The sequence below is a fragment of the Solanum pennellii genome, chromosome 1 (genome assembly GCF_001406875.1).
Source record: "Solanum pennellii chromosome 1, SPENNV200".
NCBI lineage: Eukaryota > Viridiplantae > Streptophyta > Magnoliopsida > Solanales > Solanaceae > Solanum > Solanum pennellii.
The window spans coordinates 108664095-108685619 of NC_028637.1; the positions used below are offsets into that span (position 1 = coordinate 108664095).

At 30.2% G+C, this 21525-nt stretch overlaps 3 protein-coding genes across 4 annotated transcripts; 2 read left to right on the forward strand and 1 right to left on the reverse strand.

Moving 5' to 3' along the window:
• The first annotated feature begins 3427 nt into the window (after positions 1–3427).
• LOC107027228 (probable BOI-related E3 ubiquitin-protein ligase 3) lies at positions 3428–4649 on the forward strand. The gene is made up of 2 exons (XM_015228410.2): positions 3428–3856; positions 3933–4649. The coding sequence occupies exons 1-2, from the start codon at positions 3596–3598 to the stop codon at positions 4410–4412; spliced, it is 741 nt and encodes a 246-aa protein (XP_015083896.1). The 5' UTR covers positions 3428–3595; the 3' UTR covers positions 4413–4649.
• Positions 4650–9595: 4946 nt separating this feature from the next.
• LOC107008317 lies at positions 9596–13416 on the reverse strand. The gene is made up of 2 exons (XM_015207300.2): positions 12900–13416; positions 9596–10625 (listed from the first exon to the last, which is right to left on the reverse strand). The coding sequence occupies exons 1-2, from the start codon at positions 13188–13190 to the stop codon at positions 9783–9785; spliced, it is 1134 nt and encodes a 377-aa protein (XP_015062786.1). The 5' UTR covers positions 13191–13416; the 3' UTR covers positions 9596–9782.
• A 3539-nt stretch (positions 13417–16955) lies between these two features.
• Positions 16956–20614, forward strand: LOC107004123 (glycerate dehydrogenase). 2 transcript variants are annotated; one of them, XR_001454697.2, is made up of 14 exons: positions 17025–17147; positions 17233–17316; positions 17670–17810; positions 18549–18670; positions 18760–18841; positions 18980–19052; positions 19130–19221; positions 19330–19404; positions 19483–19590; positions 19748–19825; positions 19991–20035; positions 20132–20246; positions 20328–20432; positions 20519–20614. XR_001454697.2 is itself a non-coding variant. In XM_015202360.2 (13 exons), exons 1-13 carry the CDS (start codon positions 17025–17027, stop codon positions 20348–20350), a joined length of 1161 nt encoding a protein of 386 aa, XP_015057846.1. In that variant the 5' UTR covers positions 16956–17024; the 3' UTR covers positions 20351–20517. The 2 variants fall into 2 exon arrangements, 1 of the variants encoding a protein (XP_015057846.1); XM_015202360.2 differs by lacking the exon at positions 20519–20614 and having other exon boundaries at positions 16956–17147; positions 20328–20517.
• Positions 20615–21525: the final 911 nt, after the last annotated feature.

The window sequence follows — 21525 nt, forward strand, 5'->3', positions numbered from 1 at the left end:
AGGAAAATGTACTTCTCCAAATAGATTAGCATGGGGATTTACACATAATTTATTAGTAACAAATACTAATACTCTTTTACTCCCTATTTATGTGATATATTATATTATTAATAAAGTTTTTTTCTTTCTCATACTTAGTATTTAGGGGTGATACAATTAGTTTGCGGAAAGTATGATGTGTCATAAATTTATTTATTTATAACTCAACCTATATATACAGCTGTAAAATATATAATACAATGAAATGAAGAGAAAAAATAGCTTCTTAAAAATTATGTATAAAAGAACAAACTAATTATTTTTTTTTTGAAGGGACTGGATTATGACTTGTTTTTCTGGTGCAAACAATTTTTGATCAGCTTGATAATATATTCGTAAATTAATTCCGTTCAAATTAAGTTCCATTCGCGTATTTAATACCCTACTTGATATTGATAAGAAATTGATATATAAGGTCTTTAATTTCTTACGTATTTATATAAAGTAATGATAAAAAGAAAACTACGCGTGATTATCCAATATGATCTATAATGCTAGTTTCCAAAAGTGACTGTTAGGAGATACTAACAATTTGAAAACGAAAGGATATAGGTTAATCATATGAATATGCATTGATACATTAATTGAAAGAGGGTAACAAGCAAGAAATTGATGATTTTTTTTAAAACATAAAAGGACACATCTATTCCTTGTTGCTTTATTCATGTGTTCTTGATGTCTCTCCAACTATATATCTCATCCTTTATAATACATGGTGAATCTCTTAAACTTATTTAATACTTTTATTTAAAAACTTAAATTGAGCTTTGTTTTTACTAAACACAAATTTTTTTGAATAAATTATCTTGAATAAATATTTATAGTTCAAATTATGAATATTTTTATTTATTTATTAGGTAGTAAAGTTCTTCGGATAATGTCTTCATTTATTATACATATTTACCTAAAAAAATTATCCATAAAATTTGGACATTTTCTATTTGAGATTGATTTGTATAATTAAAAAACATGTCGTATTATATGTGGTTAACTTAACTATATGTAGACTAGACAGAGGTGACTTATTGCCTTTAAAAATGAAGCATCACCTTTAGGCCTCCAAATTTAAAAGCTCCATTTTCTAATAATAATAAAATTATTATAAGGCTTCTTTAACAAAATAATAATATTATATCTTTCAATTTTTTTTTTTTAAGTTCGTTTTGTAATATTAAAAAATGCATTTTTTATCAATATTTAATTAAAATTTCAAATACTATATTGAAGACCGTAAAATTAAAATATATATATATATATATATATCTTTAATTTAAGAACATAAAAAAATAAAGTACTTTAATAAAAAGAAAAATATAACTTTACATCTTAGAAATTCTAAAATTAAAAATTAGATTTCGATTTAATTTTTAATTTAGGATACAAAAGGGCTTGAGCCGCCATTGATAATATATGTAAATAAGAACATGCACAATTTCCCTATGCATTTTAATGAGTTCTCCTTCAGAGAAAAATGGCCAATTTAAGCCTAAGATGTATTTTTTTCACTGTGTAGAATTTTAAATTTTTAGCATTTGACTAAAGGACAAACATGCATACCGTAATTGTTACGTAGTTTAATATTAGAATAAAGTTAATCTACTCTGATGACAAATTTCGAAACTTTATATATTTAGAGTGAAGTTAATTTACTTGATAAGAAATATTGAAATTTTAGTCAGAAATGTTGTGCTAAATAACAAAATAATAGCGACATGTAACAAAATATGGTTTCATCATCAATTATGTCTAATTCCAGTACTTGCTGCCAAATTATGGGAAAACAAAATTTCAACTTCCAACTAAAAGTCATCACATTTGGCACTTGAAAAAAAAATAAAATTGAATCTTTCCTATAACAACGAAAATATTGTATTAAAAAAAAATGGTGATGAAATAAATAGAATTCTTTCCTCACTCGTTAACAAATTCAAATTAGAAATGTTAATATTAAAAATCATCTTCTATTTAAATCGTTCTTAAATGACTCGTATCTTAATTAATCGAGATATTATATTCTTAATGATGTAGGTATGCGCAGTAGCCTTGGTTAGCAGCCATAGGTGACGGGCCCTTATGGACCATGCCCACTGTTTTGATAGTTAATTAGGAGACGAATTATTCAACGTAATATCATATTTAACATATAATTAAGAAAGACGATAATTAAAGTTAAACGAAAATTTATATATTGTTTCATGCATACTAGAATATAAAATAACTAATATATAAATAAATAAATTTTCTATGATTACTCTTTGCATGAAATAATATTAAAATTATTTGTGCATAATTCTAATCATTATCGAAGGACTCTACAGTGTCAACTAAGTAATTATACATGTAAAATTTGATTTTGTAATTACTTACAAATTTATATTTTCTTACAAATTTTTTATTTCATTTTTACACTTTAAAATATGAAAATAGCACGAGAGATATTTTTGTAAGGTTCATCTTTTTAGGGGGGTAATATGGAAGGTCCAAAATTAACTTATATTCTGAATGGCTAATCAGCATTATTAAGTACATAACTTCTGAATCTAAATATTAATTTACTTAATTAAACACTGTGGACTATAAGGAGGCATGAATCACCATTATGACTTATATGCATGAAATATTTAATGCAAATCACAACAATTACAACACGCGTTAGTTTTAATGCAATTGAGATTAGCTATATGAATTCTATTTATATTTAAATTCCAGTGATGATTTTTTTTTTCAATATAGAGATTAGAAAAAGTATTTAAGGAAAAGTGCATAATTAACTTATTCATTAAGTTAGAAGAAAAATTGTTTTGAATTCCACTCCAATACGTTGGTGTGAATTCCTTAAATTTGGATTTTATCACTTCCTTGAAGATTTGTAGGTATTAACTTCCTAACAAATCACTAATTAATTTACCAGAAAAAAAGGTGTGAAAATAAAGTAACTTCTTCATAATATTATTACTTTTAAAATTCATCTATTCCAGTCAATTATCAATCTAATTTGGATTAGTATTAATATCAATTAACACAAATCACAAATTGTCTAAACCAGCTTTGATTAGATTAGCACGAAATATAATAATGGACAAATTCAGATGTAACTCATAGGTAGAATTAATTGTACAAATATTTGGGTCCTTCCGTTTTTATTGAATTTTAGTTTTAATCCCTCACATTTAACTTCCCATCATTTGAAATATGTACTTTTAATCCATTTGCTTATCAATATTTTTAATCTTCATAATCATTACGAGACTAGAAATATTACACCAAAAATATTATTTTTTTTTTAAAAAAAGAAGAAGTTTTATTAATTTTGATAAAAGGAAAAAGACAAATGTTTGATTCGGTGTGTTAATTAGTAGAGAGTGAAGTCACAAAATGTGCATGTGTACGTACTCTTTAAATGCCAATTTTTTTCACAAAGAAAGAGAGAGAGAATCCCTTCACTGCCCCTTTTTCAGGTTTTCTGTTTCTTTCAATAAAAACACAAATAAACACTTCTCTACCCAACCATTTTTATTACTAAAATACCCATCTTCTCTTCTCTTGCTTTGTTCATATGGCTATACAAGCGCAATTGTATACGGATAATCTTGGCTTCTCGTTAGCTAGTTCAATGGAGAATGCTTGTGGATTTAATCAATTTTGTTTTGCTACTCAGCAACAGCAACAACAACAACAGCAACAGATTTTTAACCAGAAATTAATGAATCAGAATTTGATGAATAACAACATTACTGAATCAATGCCTTTTTCACAGTTTCTAATGAATCAGATGGAGAAACAGAGGATTGAAATCGATCACTTCATCAACTCACAGGTGTGCGATTTTACAACTTTTTTTTTTTGACTTCTCATATTCGATTTATTGATTGATTGGTTTTTGGTGAAAACAGAATGAGAAATTGAGATGGATTTTAAACGAGCAGAAAAAGCAACAACTAGCATTGATTTGGAGAAAATACGAATCGAGACTTGAGTTTTTGCTGAAACACAAGGATGAAGAAATCGTTAAAGCAGGGAACAGGACAAAAGAGCTAGAAGAATACTTAAAAAAAATGGAGATGGAGAATGAAGCATGGCAGAGAATCGCTAATGAAAACGAAGCTATTGTCATGTCATTAAACAACACAATCGAACAACTAAGAGAAAGTGGGTATTGTTTGTCCACCAATGGAGAAGATGCAGAATCTTGCTGTGATGTTCATGATGAAGATGAACAAAAGATGATTTGCAAAAGCTGCAATTCTCGATCTTCGTGCATGATTTGCTTACCCTGTAGACATCTTTCTTCATGCAAAACTTGTGATTCTCTTTTCCATCAATGCCCTGTCTGTGGAATACCTAAGAAAGCTGCCATTGAAGCCATGTTTTGACCCCAAAAAAATAAAAAAAAGCAAAAACTTTGGTAAATTTATTAATTTCTTTTATGTTTTTCTTTTAACTCTTTTGTCAGGGCGATTTACTGATCTTTTTTGGGGTTGTTTTTTGTGTACTTTTTTTTTTTTATGAAATCCCCTGCTGATGAAATGATGAATAGTTTACTAGTGTTTAGTGTACAGTGAAACAATGAGTATCTTTTTTTACTCTTTTTTGAAGACTTTACTTTTTTACCTTTTCTGGTGGGATTTTAATTCTTTAGATGTTGCAGTGATTTGATTATTTATATCTCACTCAGAATAGCAATTGTTTTTTCTTAGTATATAATAAGTTACAACTGTGACAGGGGAAAAAAAAAGTTAGATAGCAATATGTCGTCAGAATTTCAGTATGGCTCCTCCTGTTTTCGTGATCTCGAAATTTTAATACGTAAAAGCTCGATTAATTTTGAATTCACATAATTCTTATGAAATGATTTTTCAAAAATCTAAGGTGATCGGAAATAAATTTTAATTTTGCATTCAACTTTTATTTGATAAGCTAAGGCGTTTTCGATAAGATTTTTTTTTCATTGTTCGATCAGAAATCAACTTAGGTTACAAAATTTCTTTAGGTCGGTCATAAGTAATTATTGTTGTTTTAGAATTTTAAACTGTTTTTTTTTAAAACTCTTAATAAAATTATATTATTTATAGAAGTAATTAACATTAAGTTGATTATCTCTCATAAATTGATAGAATAATCATATTCTTAAAAACAATACTCTTAGAATTGTAATTTTTATCATTTTAAGAATTGGTAAAATAGTTCTCTGTATAGAATCTAACATAAGGTATACTATATTTGGTTGATCTTATCTCATTCAGCATAACACTTTACATGATTAATAATATGAAAAACTTCATATATAGTAACTTAAAAATAATTAATTACTTTTCATAGCTATAGTTTGATAATTATAATTTGTAGCTACATGTTATATGGAGGAGAAACACAAGCGAGTCTCGGAAAGAGAGGAGAGAGAGGGAAAAAAGTGGGTGAAAGGTGAATTGTATATGTATATTGGTTTGATAATTGTATATTATACATATGTATTATATATGGGAAGAGAGATTGGGAGAGTGAGGAGAGAGACGAGCGAGAGAGGGCAGAGAGTGGGAGAGAGATGAATTGTATATATATATATATATATATATATATATAAATATATATAATTGTATATAATTGTATATACTTGTATATTATACATATGCATTTGTATATATGGCAAGCGAGATTGGGAGAGGGAGGAGAGAGGCGAGCGAGAGATGAATTGTATACGTATATAGGTTAAATAATTGTATATTATATATATGTATTTGTATATCCTGGCAAATTATACATATACATTATAAACACTCAAAGTCAGCCCACGTAATTAATGTATAATAATGTTAGTTGCGAGTGGTAATTCAAACCCATCAATGGCCACCTAAAGTTGACACTAATTTTCAGTTAGACACCACAACTGAGCTTTGTTCATTTTAGACACCTCATATCATGTCCCGTTGTGTCAATTTGACCCTTTTTGCTGAGATAACATAGTAATTGTGATACACTCACTAGACGCGCGTGAGAGCCTCATTTTACCAATTTTTTTTCTTCTTCCACAATTTTTGAATACCATTTTCCAAGCGTAAACTTTTTCCATGGTTAAATAAATTTGACGATGCCACAAACAAAAAGTAAATTCTAGCGTCCAGAATTTTTTAGCTTCGATACTTTTACTTATTTAGTTGTTCTTCTTCCTCCTCAAAATAATTTGAGAAAAAGAATTATAAATTTAAGAAGAAGAAAAACTAACTCATAAATGACAAGAAATTATATTTTCAATTATTAAAATCAACATTCATAACAAATAATTTTAGCGTTCTAATAAATTTTTATGTATTCTCTCATCATAATCACAAAAAAAAAAATCTAAATTGAGACTCCATATTTATATACTAAAGCAACAATTTTTTATTTGCATAGATCCAGAAATTCAATGTAAAGGAAAAAAATTTTTTCAAAAAGGTAAAACAAATGCATTACCACATTCACCAAATCAAACATTCAAATATCAATATATACAAAAAAAAAACGTTCTTATCTCACGACATTCACAAAGTGACAAAAACAAACAAAAAAATCTTTTTATTTAGGCAATTTGGGTGGGGGAGGGTCAGGGGTGATGGTGGGTGAAGAAGACAATCTTGGTGAGAGAGAGGGGTTGAGGTTTGAGGTCGGGGTGGGATAATGGAGCAGACAATTTGGGGTGGAGGTGTTGGAATAATTTTTTTAAAAAATTAAAAGTGGTGATTTTTTTAAAAATTTTTTTAGTTAAATAATGCCACATGTCAATTAGTGATTGCTAGTTTTTTTCTACTAAAAAAACACTTTACAAATTTGACAAATTATCAAAAAAGTGTTTAAATGACACAGTTAAACATGATATGATGTGTCTAAAATGAACAAATCCTAGTTTAAGTGTCTAAGTGAAAATTGCTGTCAATTTTAGATGGCCACCGATGGATTAGCGCTTATAGCAAACTATAATTATGATGAGTAATTAAATAAGTATGAGTTTGTTTAGCTGTGTAATTTTCCCTTAATAAATCACAGTACATAATTTTTCCTTTTATGTGTAATTAGTATATGTGTAAATTATGAGAATTTTTTTATATTAGTTTATATAAATAAAAAAATAAACTATAAAGCAACTAAAATTGCTTTATTAATTTTACACTATTAATATACATGATTAATTCCTAATTTATTAAGTAATATTTTTTTAATAGTAATACATATCCATAATTCTTATCACCTATTAAATAAACCCTTTAATGCTACTAAAGCAATGGCGTGAAGAAATGGAGGAAAATATGATATCGTTGGTTTTGAAAACTGGAAAATTTCATTAAATGATTGTTGGTTTAGTTTTATCATGCTGCGTTACCTTTACACACAAAAAAATAAAAATTATTTATTGTAGTGAATGTACATTAGCATTGATTAATTGGGAAAAGGTTCTGTACAAACTTGTGGTCCCTCCGTCTCATATTATTAGAAATTATTTGTCCGGAACAATTATTAATTTTACATAATTATAGAGTGTATTAATAAGAGTTACAAGGCAATTAACGAATTTTCTTTTTTTTACTTACGATTTCCACAGCAAAGATGTGTATTATTAAAAAAAGTTAATGAATGATATGAGATAAAAATATATTTTCAAATCCTCCTACGAAGGCTGACCTCGCTAGCTTGGCCCTTTTGCGACTTTATTCATATATTGTGAAGATAAACTTATTAAAATATATAAATATTTAATACAAATAAAATTATAAAAATGAAGATATAACCTTAAGTGCCAAAGCAAACTATAACAACAACATAGCACGTAATAAGTGTGTGAAGTTGTTAGAAAAATTAGTGATTCGGTTTGTAACTATTCTTGTCCAGAATAGTAGTATTGATAGAAAAGATATGGGCAGTCAAAATAATAGTAGATTGAAGGTTACGTTATTAGAGTAGTAGTAGTTGGATCGGTTTTGTGTGCATTACGTGTTGTACAGTACGCAAATGTACGGATATAGAGCAGACTCAAATTGGGCTTCCAAAAAAGTAGGCCCTCTTTATGGGCACGTAATTTAAAATAAAGGAAAATTGTATATATATAATAGCAAACTAATAACTTAAAATAAATGGAGTAGCTAGGGTTTGATTTAATTGTGCTCAATGGCAAACGTTTGCAAAAAAATTGTCAGGCGCCTCTCTCCCAAATATCTCGCTCGCCACTCTCCTCCAATCTCTCGCTCGCTTTCTCACTTTTAATACAAACACAAGTGTATAAAAATTGTTTCTAATTGTATAAAGCAGAGAAAATTGTATAAATACATATATTTTTGTTCCCCTCTCTCCTTTCGTCAAGATCTCGCTCGCCACTCTCCCAAATCTCGCTCGCCACCCTCGCCTTTCTCACTTATACAAACAGAAGCGAAATGTATAAATTGCGTTTTTGTTTGTATAAAGCGTGAGAAAATTGTATATACACATGCAAGTATATATATTTTCGTCCTATACACTTATAATTATACAATAAAAATACTCCCCTGCCCAGTTTCTTTTGCCTTTCTCTCTTTCTCGTTTTATACAATTTTCAAATTGTATCTAATATCTCTCTTTCTCGTTTTATACAATTTGATTTAATTGTATATTCTTTGTCAAGTCTCTTTTGTCTTTCTCTCTTTCTCATTTTATACAAATTCAAATTGTATATAATCGTTCTATACACTTATAATAATACAATTTTCGTTTTTATACAATTCTCTGCCCAAGTGTCTTTCTCTTTCTTGTTTTATACACTTCGTTTTATACAATTTTCTTCAACTGTATATGTATAACGAATTATACAGTTTCTATGTTTGTTATGGAGCTCAATTATGCGAAATTTGCTATAGCATACAAATATAAATTTTTTATTTGCTATATGTGAAAGTTGCCCTTTAAAAAATAATGAATATTTTGAAATGTTATTAAATTTTTTTCAATAAAGTAAATCCATTTTTCTCTCTCTTAATAAATGTATTAGAGTATTATATATAAAATTAAGTGGGACCAATAGGGATAAAAAAGATGTTAGACCTTTAGATACTTATCATATAAAGAAATGTGACATTCTTTTTACCAAAAAGAAAATGATAACATATAAAATGAGACGGAGGGAGAGCATGATTTATGTTGATTCGATGAATATCACAACAACTTTTTTGATTAAGTTTATATTTTACTAAATAAATTTTATTAATAATGTTTTGAAGCTTTATATTTAGCTATTACTTCATAGGTTCCAAATAAGTGTTACAAAAAATTATTTCTTTCACCCCTTTTATAAGAGGGAGGGAATCGACTGAAGATTCCCCAATTCTTGTTGTCTTGGATGATTGTTATAGGGATTTTCAAAATACGTTTTTATTATCAATGGTTAACAATGGTTTTGCTAGCTAGATCAACGCCTGATATAAAAGATCTACGTACCCGTTGGCCATTAGAAGCTAGAGAACCTAAAATACTGAACAAAGATATCTATTTCCCTCTAAGAATAAAACCTAAAATATTTTAATATTGACTTTGCAATAAAAAACCACAAATTTTCAAGTTAAGCAACAAAACTCATATCTTTACTCAAACAAGTGGGAGATAATCTTCAAATACTAGTATATAAAATCAAAAGTTACAGTCCACCAAAATACTACAAGCTTTCTCTTCAATCAAAACATATATCCTCTCATCAAAATGACATCCCCTAACACGGAACGTAAACTATTTTAATCGCCGGATCAGACCTAATATAGGCTAAAACCAAAAAACTGACTGACGATAATAGCAATTCCTAAGCCAATTGCTATCAGCGAAGAAGCCCAAGTGAGCTTCTCTGTTATTCTAGGAACTCTATCTTTCAGTGCCTGACTACACGAGCCAATAAAGACGGTATAGCTTCCCATTGCAATAACAGTACCAACCAAGAACATACCCAAGAAGGCGGCGCCAGCCACGCGAGAAGGCAAAGCAAGTGCAGGCAAGATCATCATCAGTGCATCCGGTTGCAGCCCATGGACAATGCCAGTAGCAAAAGTTGCAAAGCCTATCTTTTTCTTCTTCCCAATGAAAGGGGTGTCAATGCCTTCGTACACACTAACATCACAGTCACCATTTTCAAGGGCAACACACGGTGTAGCAACTTCAGATGCTTCCTTGATTCCCATTGCTCCGATGACAAGAAGAGTGAATCCAACTACTCTTGTCCCCCATGTACGAATAACTTCAATGTGGAGTCTGTCCTTTAAGAGAAGAAACAACAGCCCAAAAATCAACTGTCCAGCATCATGGCCACAGCCCCAGAGGGCTCCTACTGCCGCACTCTCCATTGGTGTACGGCCTATTGACAGAGGAGCCAAAGCAGCAAGATGGTCAGGACCTGAAAGGGTGTGAAGGCAACCAGCAAAGAAACCAGCCCATGCACTTGTTAGTAGTTCATTACGTACAAGTTGAGTCCCCACTGCTGCTGCAGCTGGACCCCCTGTCTTAGCTGCAGTTTGGAAACTAGCAAAAGCAGGTGAAACAATGACTGGGTGGAGGAGCATAACAAGCATGGCTGAGAGTAAGACTACTGTACTGGTCGAAACCACCTGAAAGGAACCAAAGTTATCAGAAGCTATATTGAGGAACATAGCATAAGTGCCTTCTCTTGATAAATGAAAAATTTAATGCATACTGTAATGCCACAGATTTTTTTTCTTCTTCTGATAATGCATGTCCAAAAAAGATGAACATTAAGAGAGCAGAAGGCCTATTTCCAAACAAAAAGCTTAGGGTTGCTGAAAATGAAAGATTTCCACGTAAAAAATTGGATACTTCTAAATTAAAAGATTCAAAATAGGTCCACGGTGATGATTACAACACTAGCTAATCTATTAACACATACAGCTGGTTGAATCCTTAATTCTCTTGAATTTGAGATTGTTTTTCTTTCAATTCCTAAGTTAAGTTCAATTTCTGTAGATATGAACATTGTATGAGATTTTATAAGGCTACAAAAAAAAGGTGAGTTACTTCCTTGCCAGAATTCGATTTATACAGAATTCCAACTATAGCAGAAATGGTTTAGTTGGTACTTGGTACTTCCCGAACTTTTCTGTGATTCCAAAGTAATAAAAATGTAAAAACTCTACACTAGTTGTTCTTATTTACTATCGTGAATTGCACTTTTACTTGCACTTGGAAGGGACATTTAGGACAACTTGTTCATTATAGATGTCAATCATCATTAGAAAGAGTTACCTCCTGCTTCATCAGATAATGATTTAGTATGGTTGCCTTCAATTTTAAAAACAATATACCTCTACATATATAGGATTGTTGGTTCCGATATTTCTAGAATCTAGGGTACTCTCCATATTAAATTTCTAAAGAAGAAATAGGAGAAAGCCGAAAGGATACTGCACCAGATGATTCAAGCACAAAATGCAAATCATACTAGTATTAGAGCACTAAGACATTTTGGTTTCTAGTGCAACTACACGTCATTCATCACCTAAAAAAGACTTCAACTAACATACTCACTTGAAACACTGCCCTAAAACCGGCCTCTCCATAATAAGCAATGTTATTATTAGTCCTACAGTGTGTAGCATTGGAATGGAAAAACCAAAGTTGAGGTCTGCATTGGCTCTAGGATAGTCCTTATACCTGCCAATCCTAAGCATCAAATGAACAAAACAAGATTGGCAACTGCAATTCTTGTATTATTTCTACCCTGTTTCGATAATATTCTTTTATTGGCTGTCCTTAGGAATGAGCAGTTGGTAGTTGCTGATTCGCACTGCAAGCTGTGTTGCTGCAGGACAGATTCACTTATCAGAGTAGCATTATTAGTCCTTGTGGTTTCATCCTATGTAGAGTAATAACTCCTTTACCTAAATCCCCTGCTAGCCCATCTGTCCATCCACTATAGCTCTACACTTCTACTTTTCTCCTTACAACTAAGTGGTTACTCCCTTCAACAATACTACATCCAGTTATAAGAATGTGAGAGATGTAACATGAAAAATCAAAACCACATTTTACAAATAAAAATCACAAATGACAAACCTGCCTAAGTGAACCAATCCTGGCACTGACTGGCTATGATTTACTAGCACAACTTTTATAAGATCATTAGAATTAAGTTTTAACTAGTTTTGTTTCCTCCGAGTGAACTACATTTCAAATTATCTAGTCCTTTTTATCACACTTTTAAACACCAAAAGTTAAAGATATTATGCAAGAAGATAAAGGCCGCAACTTCCATATTGATTTTTTTTTGTTTGATAATGGTACTGATAGGTTAAGAAAAAGGTATGTCATCGTCAAAGTCAACTGATAGAAGCTTTATTGTATTACAAGGACAAGGATTTCCAGACCCTAACTGCAATTGCAAATGCTCAACAAAACAAGCAAAAGGTTTCACTCATCTACTTAGTACTTGGCATTGATGTCAAATGTCATACTCATTCGCTCCATAAAACAAGCACAAATATTATCACATTAGCAAATTCAAGAAACTGGAATTCTGTGCATTAATCATCACTCAGATACAATCCTAGCAAATACAAGTCAGTAGCACTTATGAACCAGATACTAACATTATGTATACTAACCTGATCAATGGTCCTCCCGTGCAATTCACCATATTTAATAGTAGCATAACACATATTATATCATCAAACACATCTACATCTAGATTGGTACTATACACGAACAAATATACCCTGAAATCTCAACTACCGAGAAAAAGCAAACAATTACACCAGCAGCTCAACTTTATCCAATATGCATTGCAAAAATTTCTTATTGAAAACAAGATTAAACCCGCTTCAAACAAAAACGTGTCTGAAAATATAAAGTGATTCAAAATCAAATACCTTGCGTTGTTGAGATAGAATTTCAGCAACCCAATTGAGCAAATGGGGCTTCGAACCCGACCCATCTTGCAAATGCTTAGATGCCGACGAATTACCCGCATGCCCATCACCAAATCTGGAAGATGCGATCGACCCAGAAGATGAAAACTGGTGAAGACACTTGCAGGAAAGCGAATTGGGTCTACGAGACTCGACATGGAGAAGGGAGGAGAAGTGGAGTTTAGGGAGACGAGGAAAGGTCTTTAGATGGAGTTTAGAGGGAAGTGAGTTGGTATAGATAAGCCTCTCCATTTGAGTAAATTGTGCAGTTTTTCCTCCAAATAAGTATGACCTATCTATCTTCTCAATTTGTCGGTTTGTTTCTTAGTTTTTGGATTATTATCCCTGAAAGAGATTTTCAGATTATGCATCACAGAAGACAAGAGGTTGAAGAAGCTAAAGTATTTGGAGTAGTTGATGACATTTTTCCTTTTTCGTCCATTCTTTAATCATGGTATGATTGGCATGTAATTTTTGGGTTAAGCGCCTAATGCAATTTTTTTTAATCTAATACACCCTCAGTCTTTTACGTGATAATTCTCTTGATATATACTCAAATTGATTTATATTATATTATTGAATTTCATACAAAATTAAATATATATTTGTTATCCATTTAAAACTAAAGCATACAAATACAGATCGAGATCAAGTTAAAAGATAAATATTAATATTTTTATCCACTATAAAAATTGTTATATTTTTCCAAGTTTGTTACCTTTAGAATTCTAAAAGTGACTAAATATGATTCTGATTAGTTGTTAAAAGATGTGTAATAAGATACATCAAGTTAAACTATAATGAAGTGATTCAGGAAAATGATATGAAAAAGTCTATGAAGTACTAAAAGTCATAAAGATACTTCAAATTATGCACTTGCACCATCACTTAGGAGAAAAGTAATTAGAAGAATGAGTCAAAGTCCCATTTAGGTATGCTAAAAAGTGAGTAGTTTTTTTTTTTTAAATAATATTTAATATTTATATTGAAATATAAATTAAATTTAAATTTCTATATCATACAGTTTATTTGTGTAAATGACATTTTAAATATTATTTTTTATTATTAAAATTTATTTATTTATCGATGAAGAGATCTCAAATATTTTCATAAAAAACAACTCATATGGACTGACTTAAAATGTGGTTAGGTGATGGAACTAATACCTAACTAGGTTGACTGATTAATGATTATTTTGATAAGAGATTAGTGAGAGGTGTGGCTTCTTTCTCACCACAATTTTAACAAATTAAAAGAATCACTCTTTTTTTAAATTATTTTGACAAATCAACATTTTTAGTGGATTTATAAGGAAGGATCGTGGATTATCATAACAGATGCATTTTGTATCAATTTGTCTAGATATATATATGTTTTTTTTTACTGTAATAAATTTATTTGATTATACATTTGTATCAATATGTATATTAAGTATATTTATTTTGAATTATTAATTTGTATTAATGTATTCAAAAAGATATATTCATTGTTTTAAGAAAAATTCATAATAAAAATATAGTTAATGTTTGTATAAACCGTCACTCTGTTTCCGGAAAGGATGTATTTTACTATTGATTTACTCTAATTTTTTGCTAACAGATTTCATTTAAGCAAATAACCACCTAATTGCTAACAGACGTCACCTTTCACGAAAAGATGACACCTTTTCGAATTCCTTACTTTTAGCAACTTCTAACTTATCATGAACTATTAATTTATTTTTTTGTAAAAAACAGAAAAAATGGCCTGAATTATGAAAAAAATAGATGAATATCTTTCATGATTAATAAATCTGAATGTATTTTTAGTTAATTTATTAAAATGAATAAATAAAAAAGAAAAATGTTTTTATATAAAATTCAAATGACTTCTTTTTAGCTAACTTTTAATCTCCATGTTATCTAATTTTTTAATCACTGAAAGCACCTTGAAAGAAATGACATCTTTTTAGCCAAAGGAAAAATATATAACTACTCTGGTATATTATAGTATATAAAAAATAAAATAAATGGATATACCTACAATACAGGTGTATGATAAATATTAATTGATTACCAATCTATCCGATAAGGAAATTGAATAATTAGACAAATTAATATGACATAAGTTTTTACTTGTGTGGCTGATTGTGAGTTTTCTATTTGATGTATTCCCATGTAATGATTATTAATGAAAAAAAATGCAAAGTCCAGGTTAAATTAAAATGCAGATTACTTCATGTATATAATGACAAACCAATGATTCAAATTAAATGCTATAATCACATTTTGATTTAATTGTGCATGGTAGCTAACTAACTGTTTGTCAATCGTCTCTCTCCCTCAAACTTTCGCTCTCTCTCGCTTTTATACAAACACAAATGTATGAAATGTGTTTGGGTTTGAATAAAGCGGGAGAAAATTGAATATATACATATATTTTCGTTCCCCTCTCTCAAATTTCGCTCGCGATCCTCCCCCCTCTCGCTTATACAAACAAAAACAAAATGTATAAATTGTGTGTTTTTCTATTTGTATAAAGCGAGAGAAAATTCTATATACACATGCAAATACATATATATTTTTCATCCTATACACTTATAATAATACAATACAAATATTGTCTGCCCTATTTTCTTTTGTTTTTTTTTCTTTCTCATTTTATACATAAACAAATTATACAATTGATCTTTTATATATGTATAGCGAATTATACAACTTGTTTATTTGGATATATATAACGAAGTATACAACTGTTTTTATTTGGTTATATGTATAACAAAATATACATATTTATGTTTGTTATGGAGCGCAATTATGCAAAGTATAACTATAACATACAAATATGATTTTTATGTTTGTCATATGTGAAAGTTACTCAATTTTATTCCATTCTCCAATTGTATGTTCAATAACCTAATATTAATAAGCCAATAAACTATTATTTGCATTGCCTATCAATTACGGACTTAAAATTCGATTTTTGCACTCCCCGCTCTCAATAGATCTGCACATAACAAATCCAATTGGAAATTGAAGTAAGTTAAAGGATGGGAAATGATTAATTGAGTACTAATTAAGAATTATAAACAAGTAGCTGCAATGGCGCATAAAAATTTAATTATTATATATATTCAAATTCATTAGTTTCAACTAATTTTAAATTGAAAAAGGTGTTGAATTCAATTTCACTTAAACACAATTTTATGCGTAAGTATGATATATGCTTTGGTTGGAATTTGAAGTCCAACCTCAAATAACAAAATCAACATATATTACTTTCTATTAAATGGTGTCATAGACATTCCTTCGCTCAAACATGTGTTCGCCCGTGTGGATATTTGATTTATATGAATATTAAAAAAAATAGCATTGTGTTATAAAATGAAGTATTAGAAATTTAATGACAAAGAAAAATAGAGAAAGATGACTAATAGTTTTCTTTCAATCTTTGAATGCATTTGTATCTACCTCGATGACTATATATAGAAAGTAAGTATATCCGTAATTCTTTAAAGTCAGTAAAGAAATTTTTAAAGTTATAATTAAATTCTCTAAAATCATACTTAAATTTTTAAAGTCGTGAAGTTTGAATTTGATATATGACATCTACATTTCATTATTTATGACACACTGCACCTACTTTTTCAAATTAGTTGGATTGTCATTAACAGCCACATGCAACATTTCAATACATCTTATTGTTGTTTTGGTTCTAAAATTTCATGATTATGATGTTCTTAATTTTGTTAATAAAACCTTAATTTGGCTTTTCAATAAGCCAATTAGTTATAACATAGATTGTGGTGAGAGTCAGATTAGATTAGAGTGTCCACACTGCATTATGGGTGCGGAATATATATGTTTTATGGTGTAATAATTAGAAGAGATTGGTAAAGAAAGTCATGTGGGGGCACTTAAAGTTTGGTTCACAAATTTATTTGGGGTAAAGATAGGAGGGGAAGTTACGTGGCATAAAATTGGAGTCTCATTATCCTGTACCAAAATGAGAGGTGGTCAGCCCTAAATGACAAATAATTCAGAAACCATATGATATGATTTAAACAAGAGAGTTTAGAGTTTAGAGTAAATAAGGAGAGAGCAAGAAATGGCAAAGCCAGTGCAGATTGAAGTGTGGAATCCAAATGGAAAATATAGAGTTGTCAGCACAAAATCGATGCCTGGGACTAGATGGATTAATCTTCTCATTCAACAAGATTGTCGTCTTGAAGTAACTAACATATATTATACTATACTAGTAGCTTTTTTTTTTTCGAAAAAACTCATTTGATTTATTTATTGAATTCATTTTGTAGATATGCACTGAGAAGAAAACTATTTTATCAGTTGATGACATTCTTGCTCTTATTGGAGATAGGTGCGATGGTGTCATTGGCCAGGTATGTGTTATGACTAATTCACAATTTTTAACTCTAACCCCTCAAGATATGTTGCTAATGATTCATATTTGCCCATTAACTCTGCTGCCGTTAGAATTGAACCACTTTGGTAAATTTGTTCCCGTAGTCCAGAGGCAAATTTAATCTGGACCTTTTCCCTATTTTAGCTACCGTTTTCCCATGAAATTTCACTTGTTTTCCAAGTAAAATGCAATCTATGGCCTATCTAGTGAAACAAGTAACCTGTCTCATCATTTTTAATTATATATGTGTGGACATTCAATTGTTATGTGACCTCCTCATTTGTGTATCCAATGGAAGTTAAATTTCATAATATGGTTTGTGTTGTTCAGTTGACAGAAGATTGGGGAGACACACTGTTCTCTGCATTAAGCAAGGCTGGAGGGAAAGCTTTTAGTAACATGGCTGTAGGATACAACAATGTTGACGTCGAAGCTGCTAACAAGTATGGTGTTGCTGTTGGAAATACACCTGTGAGTTTATATACTTGTCGTTTTTTACACTTCCTATTAAATTTCATTTCTTAGCTACTCCAATAACCAGTAATTTTGCATTATAGATTAGACATCTTAGCTTGTAATGTCTTAAATGCTTAACATGTCTTCGGATAGTTTTCTTTTGACTCTCTCTTTTTATATCGATATTTTGTTTTGCATATGAATACATAGTTAGAGCCAAAAGCAATGAGTTCAGTTGAGCCCACATAGCTCGATCCTGGACCCCCTCTGGATGAATGGAGGATGACTAGAAAGTCGAAGATGAAATTGTTAAAAGTTAAAACTTATCAAAACCACTGAAAATCTTTGCCGACACCTATCCAACTGGCATTTAACCCAACACATAACAATGAATCAATAGTATAATATCAAATTTAAAGTCAGTTATGTATCCTCTTAATAGCAAGTTTTTTTATTTGTCATATAAGGGCTTGTACCTGGAATTTCTGTTATGAGGGAATGCCCCAATTCACTTTGAATTTGAAGTTGATAAAACATTTTTTTTTAAAAAAATACAAGGCACATTAGTTGTCCTGAAGTTGCTACATGTGTGTTAAGTTAATCCTCGGCTTGTAGATGCAGTAGGAGTGATTTTATTGGATCAAATAGATTTGATGGTATGGTAAATGATGCAAGAAAACTTATTTGAGTTCTGAATATGATCATATCTGTAGAGGCATCCTTTAATCTTCTGATGCAATGCTCTATAATCAGGGAGTACTGACAGAGACTACAGCAGAGTTAGCGGCTTCACTTTCTTTAGCTGCAGCGAGAAGAATTGTGGAGGCAGATGAGTTCATGAGAGCTGGAAAATATGAAGGATGGCTTCCACATTTGTATGAAAATCTTCAATTCTATTTATTGTGTCTTCGCAGGTCTATAACTGAATTCTTTAGGTCTAAAACTTCAATGATTTCATTGCCAGGTTTGTGGGGAACTTACTTAAAGGACAAACAGTTGGCGTGATTGGGGCTGGTCGTATTGGATCTGCTTATGCTAGAATGATGGTAATCAGCGCTAGTATAATCCTCTTAAGTTTTCTTTGAACTGTTTCAAAACTTCGTGATCGCTGTAACTCATGATTAAGAAATTGTATGTAAATTTGCTATGTTAATTGGAGCAACTTTGGTGTTTTATTGCAACAGGTTGAAGGCTTCAAAATGAACTTGATATACTACGACCTATATCAATCTACTCGTCTAGAAAAATTTGTGACAGGCATGTTTTAATCAATGCTACATCAACAAACTTCTCAAGCTCATTGCATGTACTTATATGTTTTCTCGCCTTTGCAGCCTATGGTCAGTTTTTGAAAGCCAATGGTGAACAACCTGTAACATGGAAAAGAGCTTCATCCATGGAGGAGGTCCTCCAAGAGGCTGATGTGGTAATTATGTACATTGAGAATGCACTATTAGATTTCTTATTCATTTATCTTTATACATATTTACTGGATTCTCATTCAAGTTCTTGTCTTGATCAAAATCTTCTCTAGATAAGTCTACATCCAATCCTTGATAAAACAACGTACCATCTTGTGAACAAAGAACGGCTGGCACTGATGAAGAAGGTAGTGAATATATCTATTTTGCTTGCTGATTTACACAAAAAATGTGATATCATGATATTACTTAAACCAAACTTGTAGGAAGCAATACTTGTGAACTGTAGTAGGGGGCCTGTTATTGATGAAGTAGCTCTTGTTGAGCATCTGAGGGAAAATCCCATGTTCCGTGTTGGCCTTGATGTCTTTGAGGTAATAACAGTAGTTCTGCCGTTGTGAACATGTAAAATGCACCATTTCTACCAAACAAAAAGCTCTCAAAGTAACCTACATGAGTAGAGTGTAGGATGCTTTTTCCTTGTCTTATGCGTTCAAGTAATTCTCTTCTTTGATGATCTTGTTGTCTTAGGATGAGCCCTACATGAAACCCGGCCTTGCAGACATGAAGAATGCTGTTGTGGTACCCCACATAGCTTCTGCTTCTAAGGTACTTTTGCGCGTATTATGTATTTATCTGTGCTAAACTGTGTAAACTAAGAAGCAATTTTCTGCTGTGATAGCTACTTTTCATCCAATTCGCCAATTCTTGTGATTTTTTTTAAGTGTGTCCATTTCATAAGAAAAAACTAAAATCTCCCGACTCTTAATGCAGTGGACTCGCGAGGGAATGGCTACCCTGGCCGCTCTGAATGTTCTGGTACGGAATTTTGAATCAAAATTAAGGACACTATTGTGCTGAAAATTACAGTGACATTGTTGTGTGTTTGGATTCTGAATGTTGATGATGTTACAGGGGAAAGTTAAAGGCTACCCAATTTGGAGCAATCCAAACAGCGTGGAACCGTTCTTAAATGAGAATGCACCGCCCCCTGCTGCATGCCCTAGCATTGTGAATTCAAAAGCTTTAGGTAATTAACTCGTTTATGGAATTCGTAAGAAAGTGCAAATTTGTGTCAATTTGCTAAATACATTATGGTTGATTATTGCAGGCTTACCTGTTTCGAAGCTGTGAAGTTGAAATGTTTTAAGTGATTCAACATATATATGCCAAATTACTGGAAATGTCTATATATATTTCAAGCTTGCTATACTATGTCTGTCATGTATCTCTCATTTGGTTTACATGATTTTGCTATAATTAGGACACAAATTTTATACGCAATTTCTTGTTTTAACACAGATGTGATCTATTAGGCTCAGCCCAACTCCGCCCCTGTTTGCGACATCAGGGAGTTGGCCAATGGGGTAAGCTCGTTTCAAGAAAATATTTAGTAAATTTCCAGGAGATAATAAGCTTGAAGAAATGACAAACTTATAATATGGTTTCAACTTTCAACAAGAATGTATTTAATTGTATGAGAAGTTAAAAATATAATGTAATATAAAAATTAAAAATAAAAATAAAAATTAATTTTTTTTTAAATAGTTGTTTTCTTTTTCTTACCAACTTTTTTTTTCAACCATAAAAATTTATTTGAATACTTTTATGAAAAAATTGCTTAAATTTTTTAAATAATTTACTTGAGAATTTTAAAATTACCATGTAATAATTGTACACAATAGTTCTTTCATTAAATTTAGGAATTACTTTTTTATTTTTTTTTTATAATCTTCATAAATCTCATGTAATTTATATATTTGTTTTGGGAGACATAAGTTTGATAAATTAAATTGATGTATTCTTTTTCAAGACCATGATTTAATGATATGATATAACAACTAAAACAGAAAGAGACTTTTGAAGTATTTAGTCTTATTTTATTTTGAATAAATATAATATTATTCACTTTATAATTTTTTTCAAAAAAAAAATGGTAAGCATGAATTTCAAAGTACATAATTAACATTACTGTAATAGTTAATTGACCTTTAATATTGTTGATTCATTATGCAATTTAGGATTAATTGATGTAATTAATATTTTTTTGTGAGTGATTTGTATATCAATATATTTTAACTATATATGTTTATAAGTATTCAAAATTGATGATATTATAGTACGTTTTCAAAAATCTATTTTTCATAAAATAAATAAATAAAAAGTTAAATTCTGATAAAAGATTTTTAAGTATGAAATTTATTCTTAATAAATTAATATATATATATATTTTTTAAAATCATATGATCATTATTTTAGTTAAATGAATTTAATGAATTAAATATTAAAAAAAACTTTAATGACATGTC

Coding starts and splice junctions, on each gene's coding strand:
- LOC107004123 (XM_015202360.2), top strand. CDS start 17,025: ATGGCAAAGCCAGTGCAGATTGAAGTGTGGAATCCAAATGGAAAATAT. Junction 18,842..18,979: donor CTGCTTATGCTAGAATGATG/GTAATCAGCGCT, acceptor TTATTGCAACAG/GTTGAAGGCTTCAAAATGAA. Junction 20,247..20,327: donor TGTGAATTCAAAAGCTTTAG/GTAATTAACTCG, acceptor TGATTATTGCAG/GCTTACCTGTTTCGAAGCTG.
- LOC107027228 (XM_015228410.2), top strand. CDS start 3,596: ATGGCTATACAAGCGCAATTGTATACGGATAATCTTGGCTTCTCGTTA. Junction 3,857..3,932: donor ATCACTTCATCAACTCACAG/GTGTGCGATTTT, acceptor TGGTGAAAACAG/AATGAGAAATTGAGATGGAT.
- LOC107008317 (XM_015207300.2), bottom strand. CDS start 13,190: ATGGAGAGGCTTATCTATACCAACTCACTTCCCTCTAAACTCCATCTA. Junction 10,626..12,899: donor TTCTATCTCAACAACGCAAG/GTATTTGATTTT, acceptor GGTTCCTTTCAG/GTGGTTTCGACCAGTACAGT.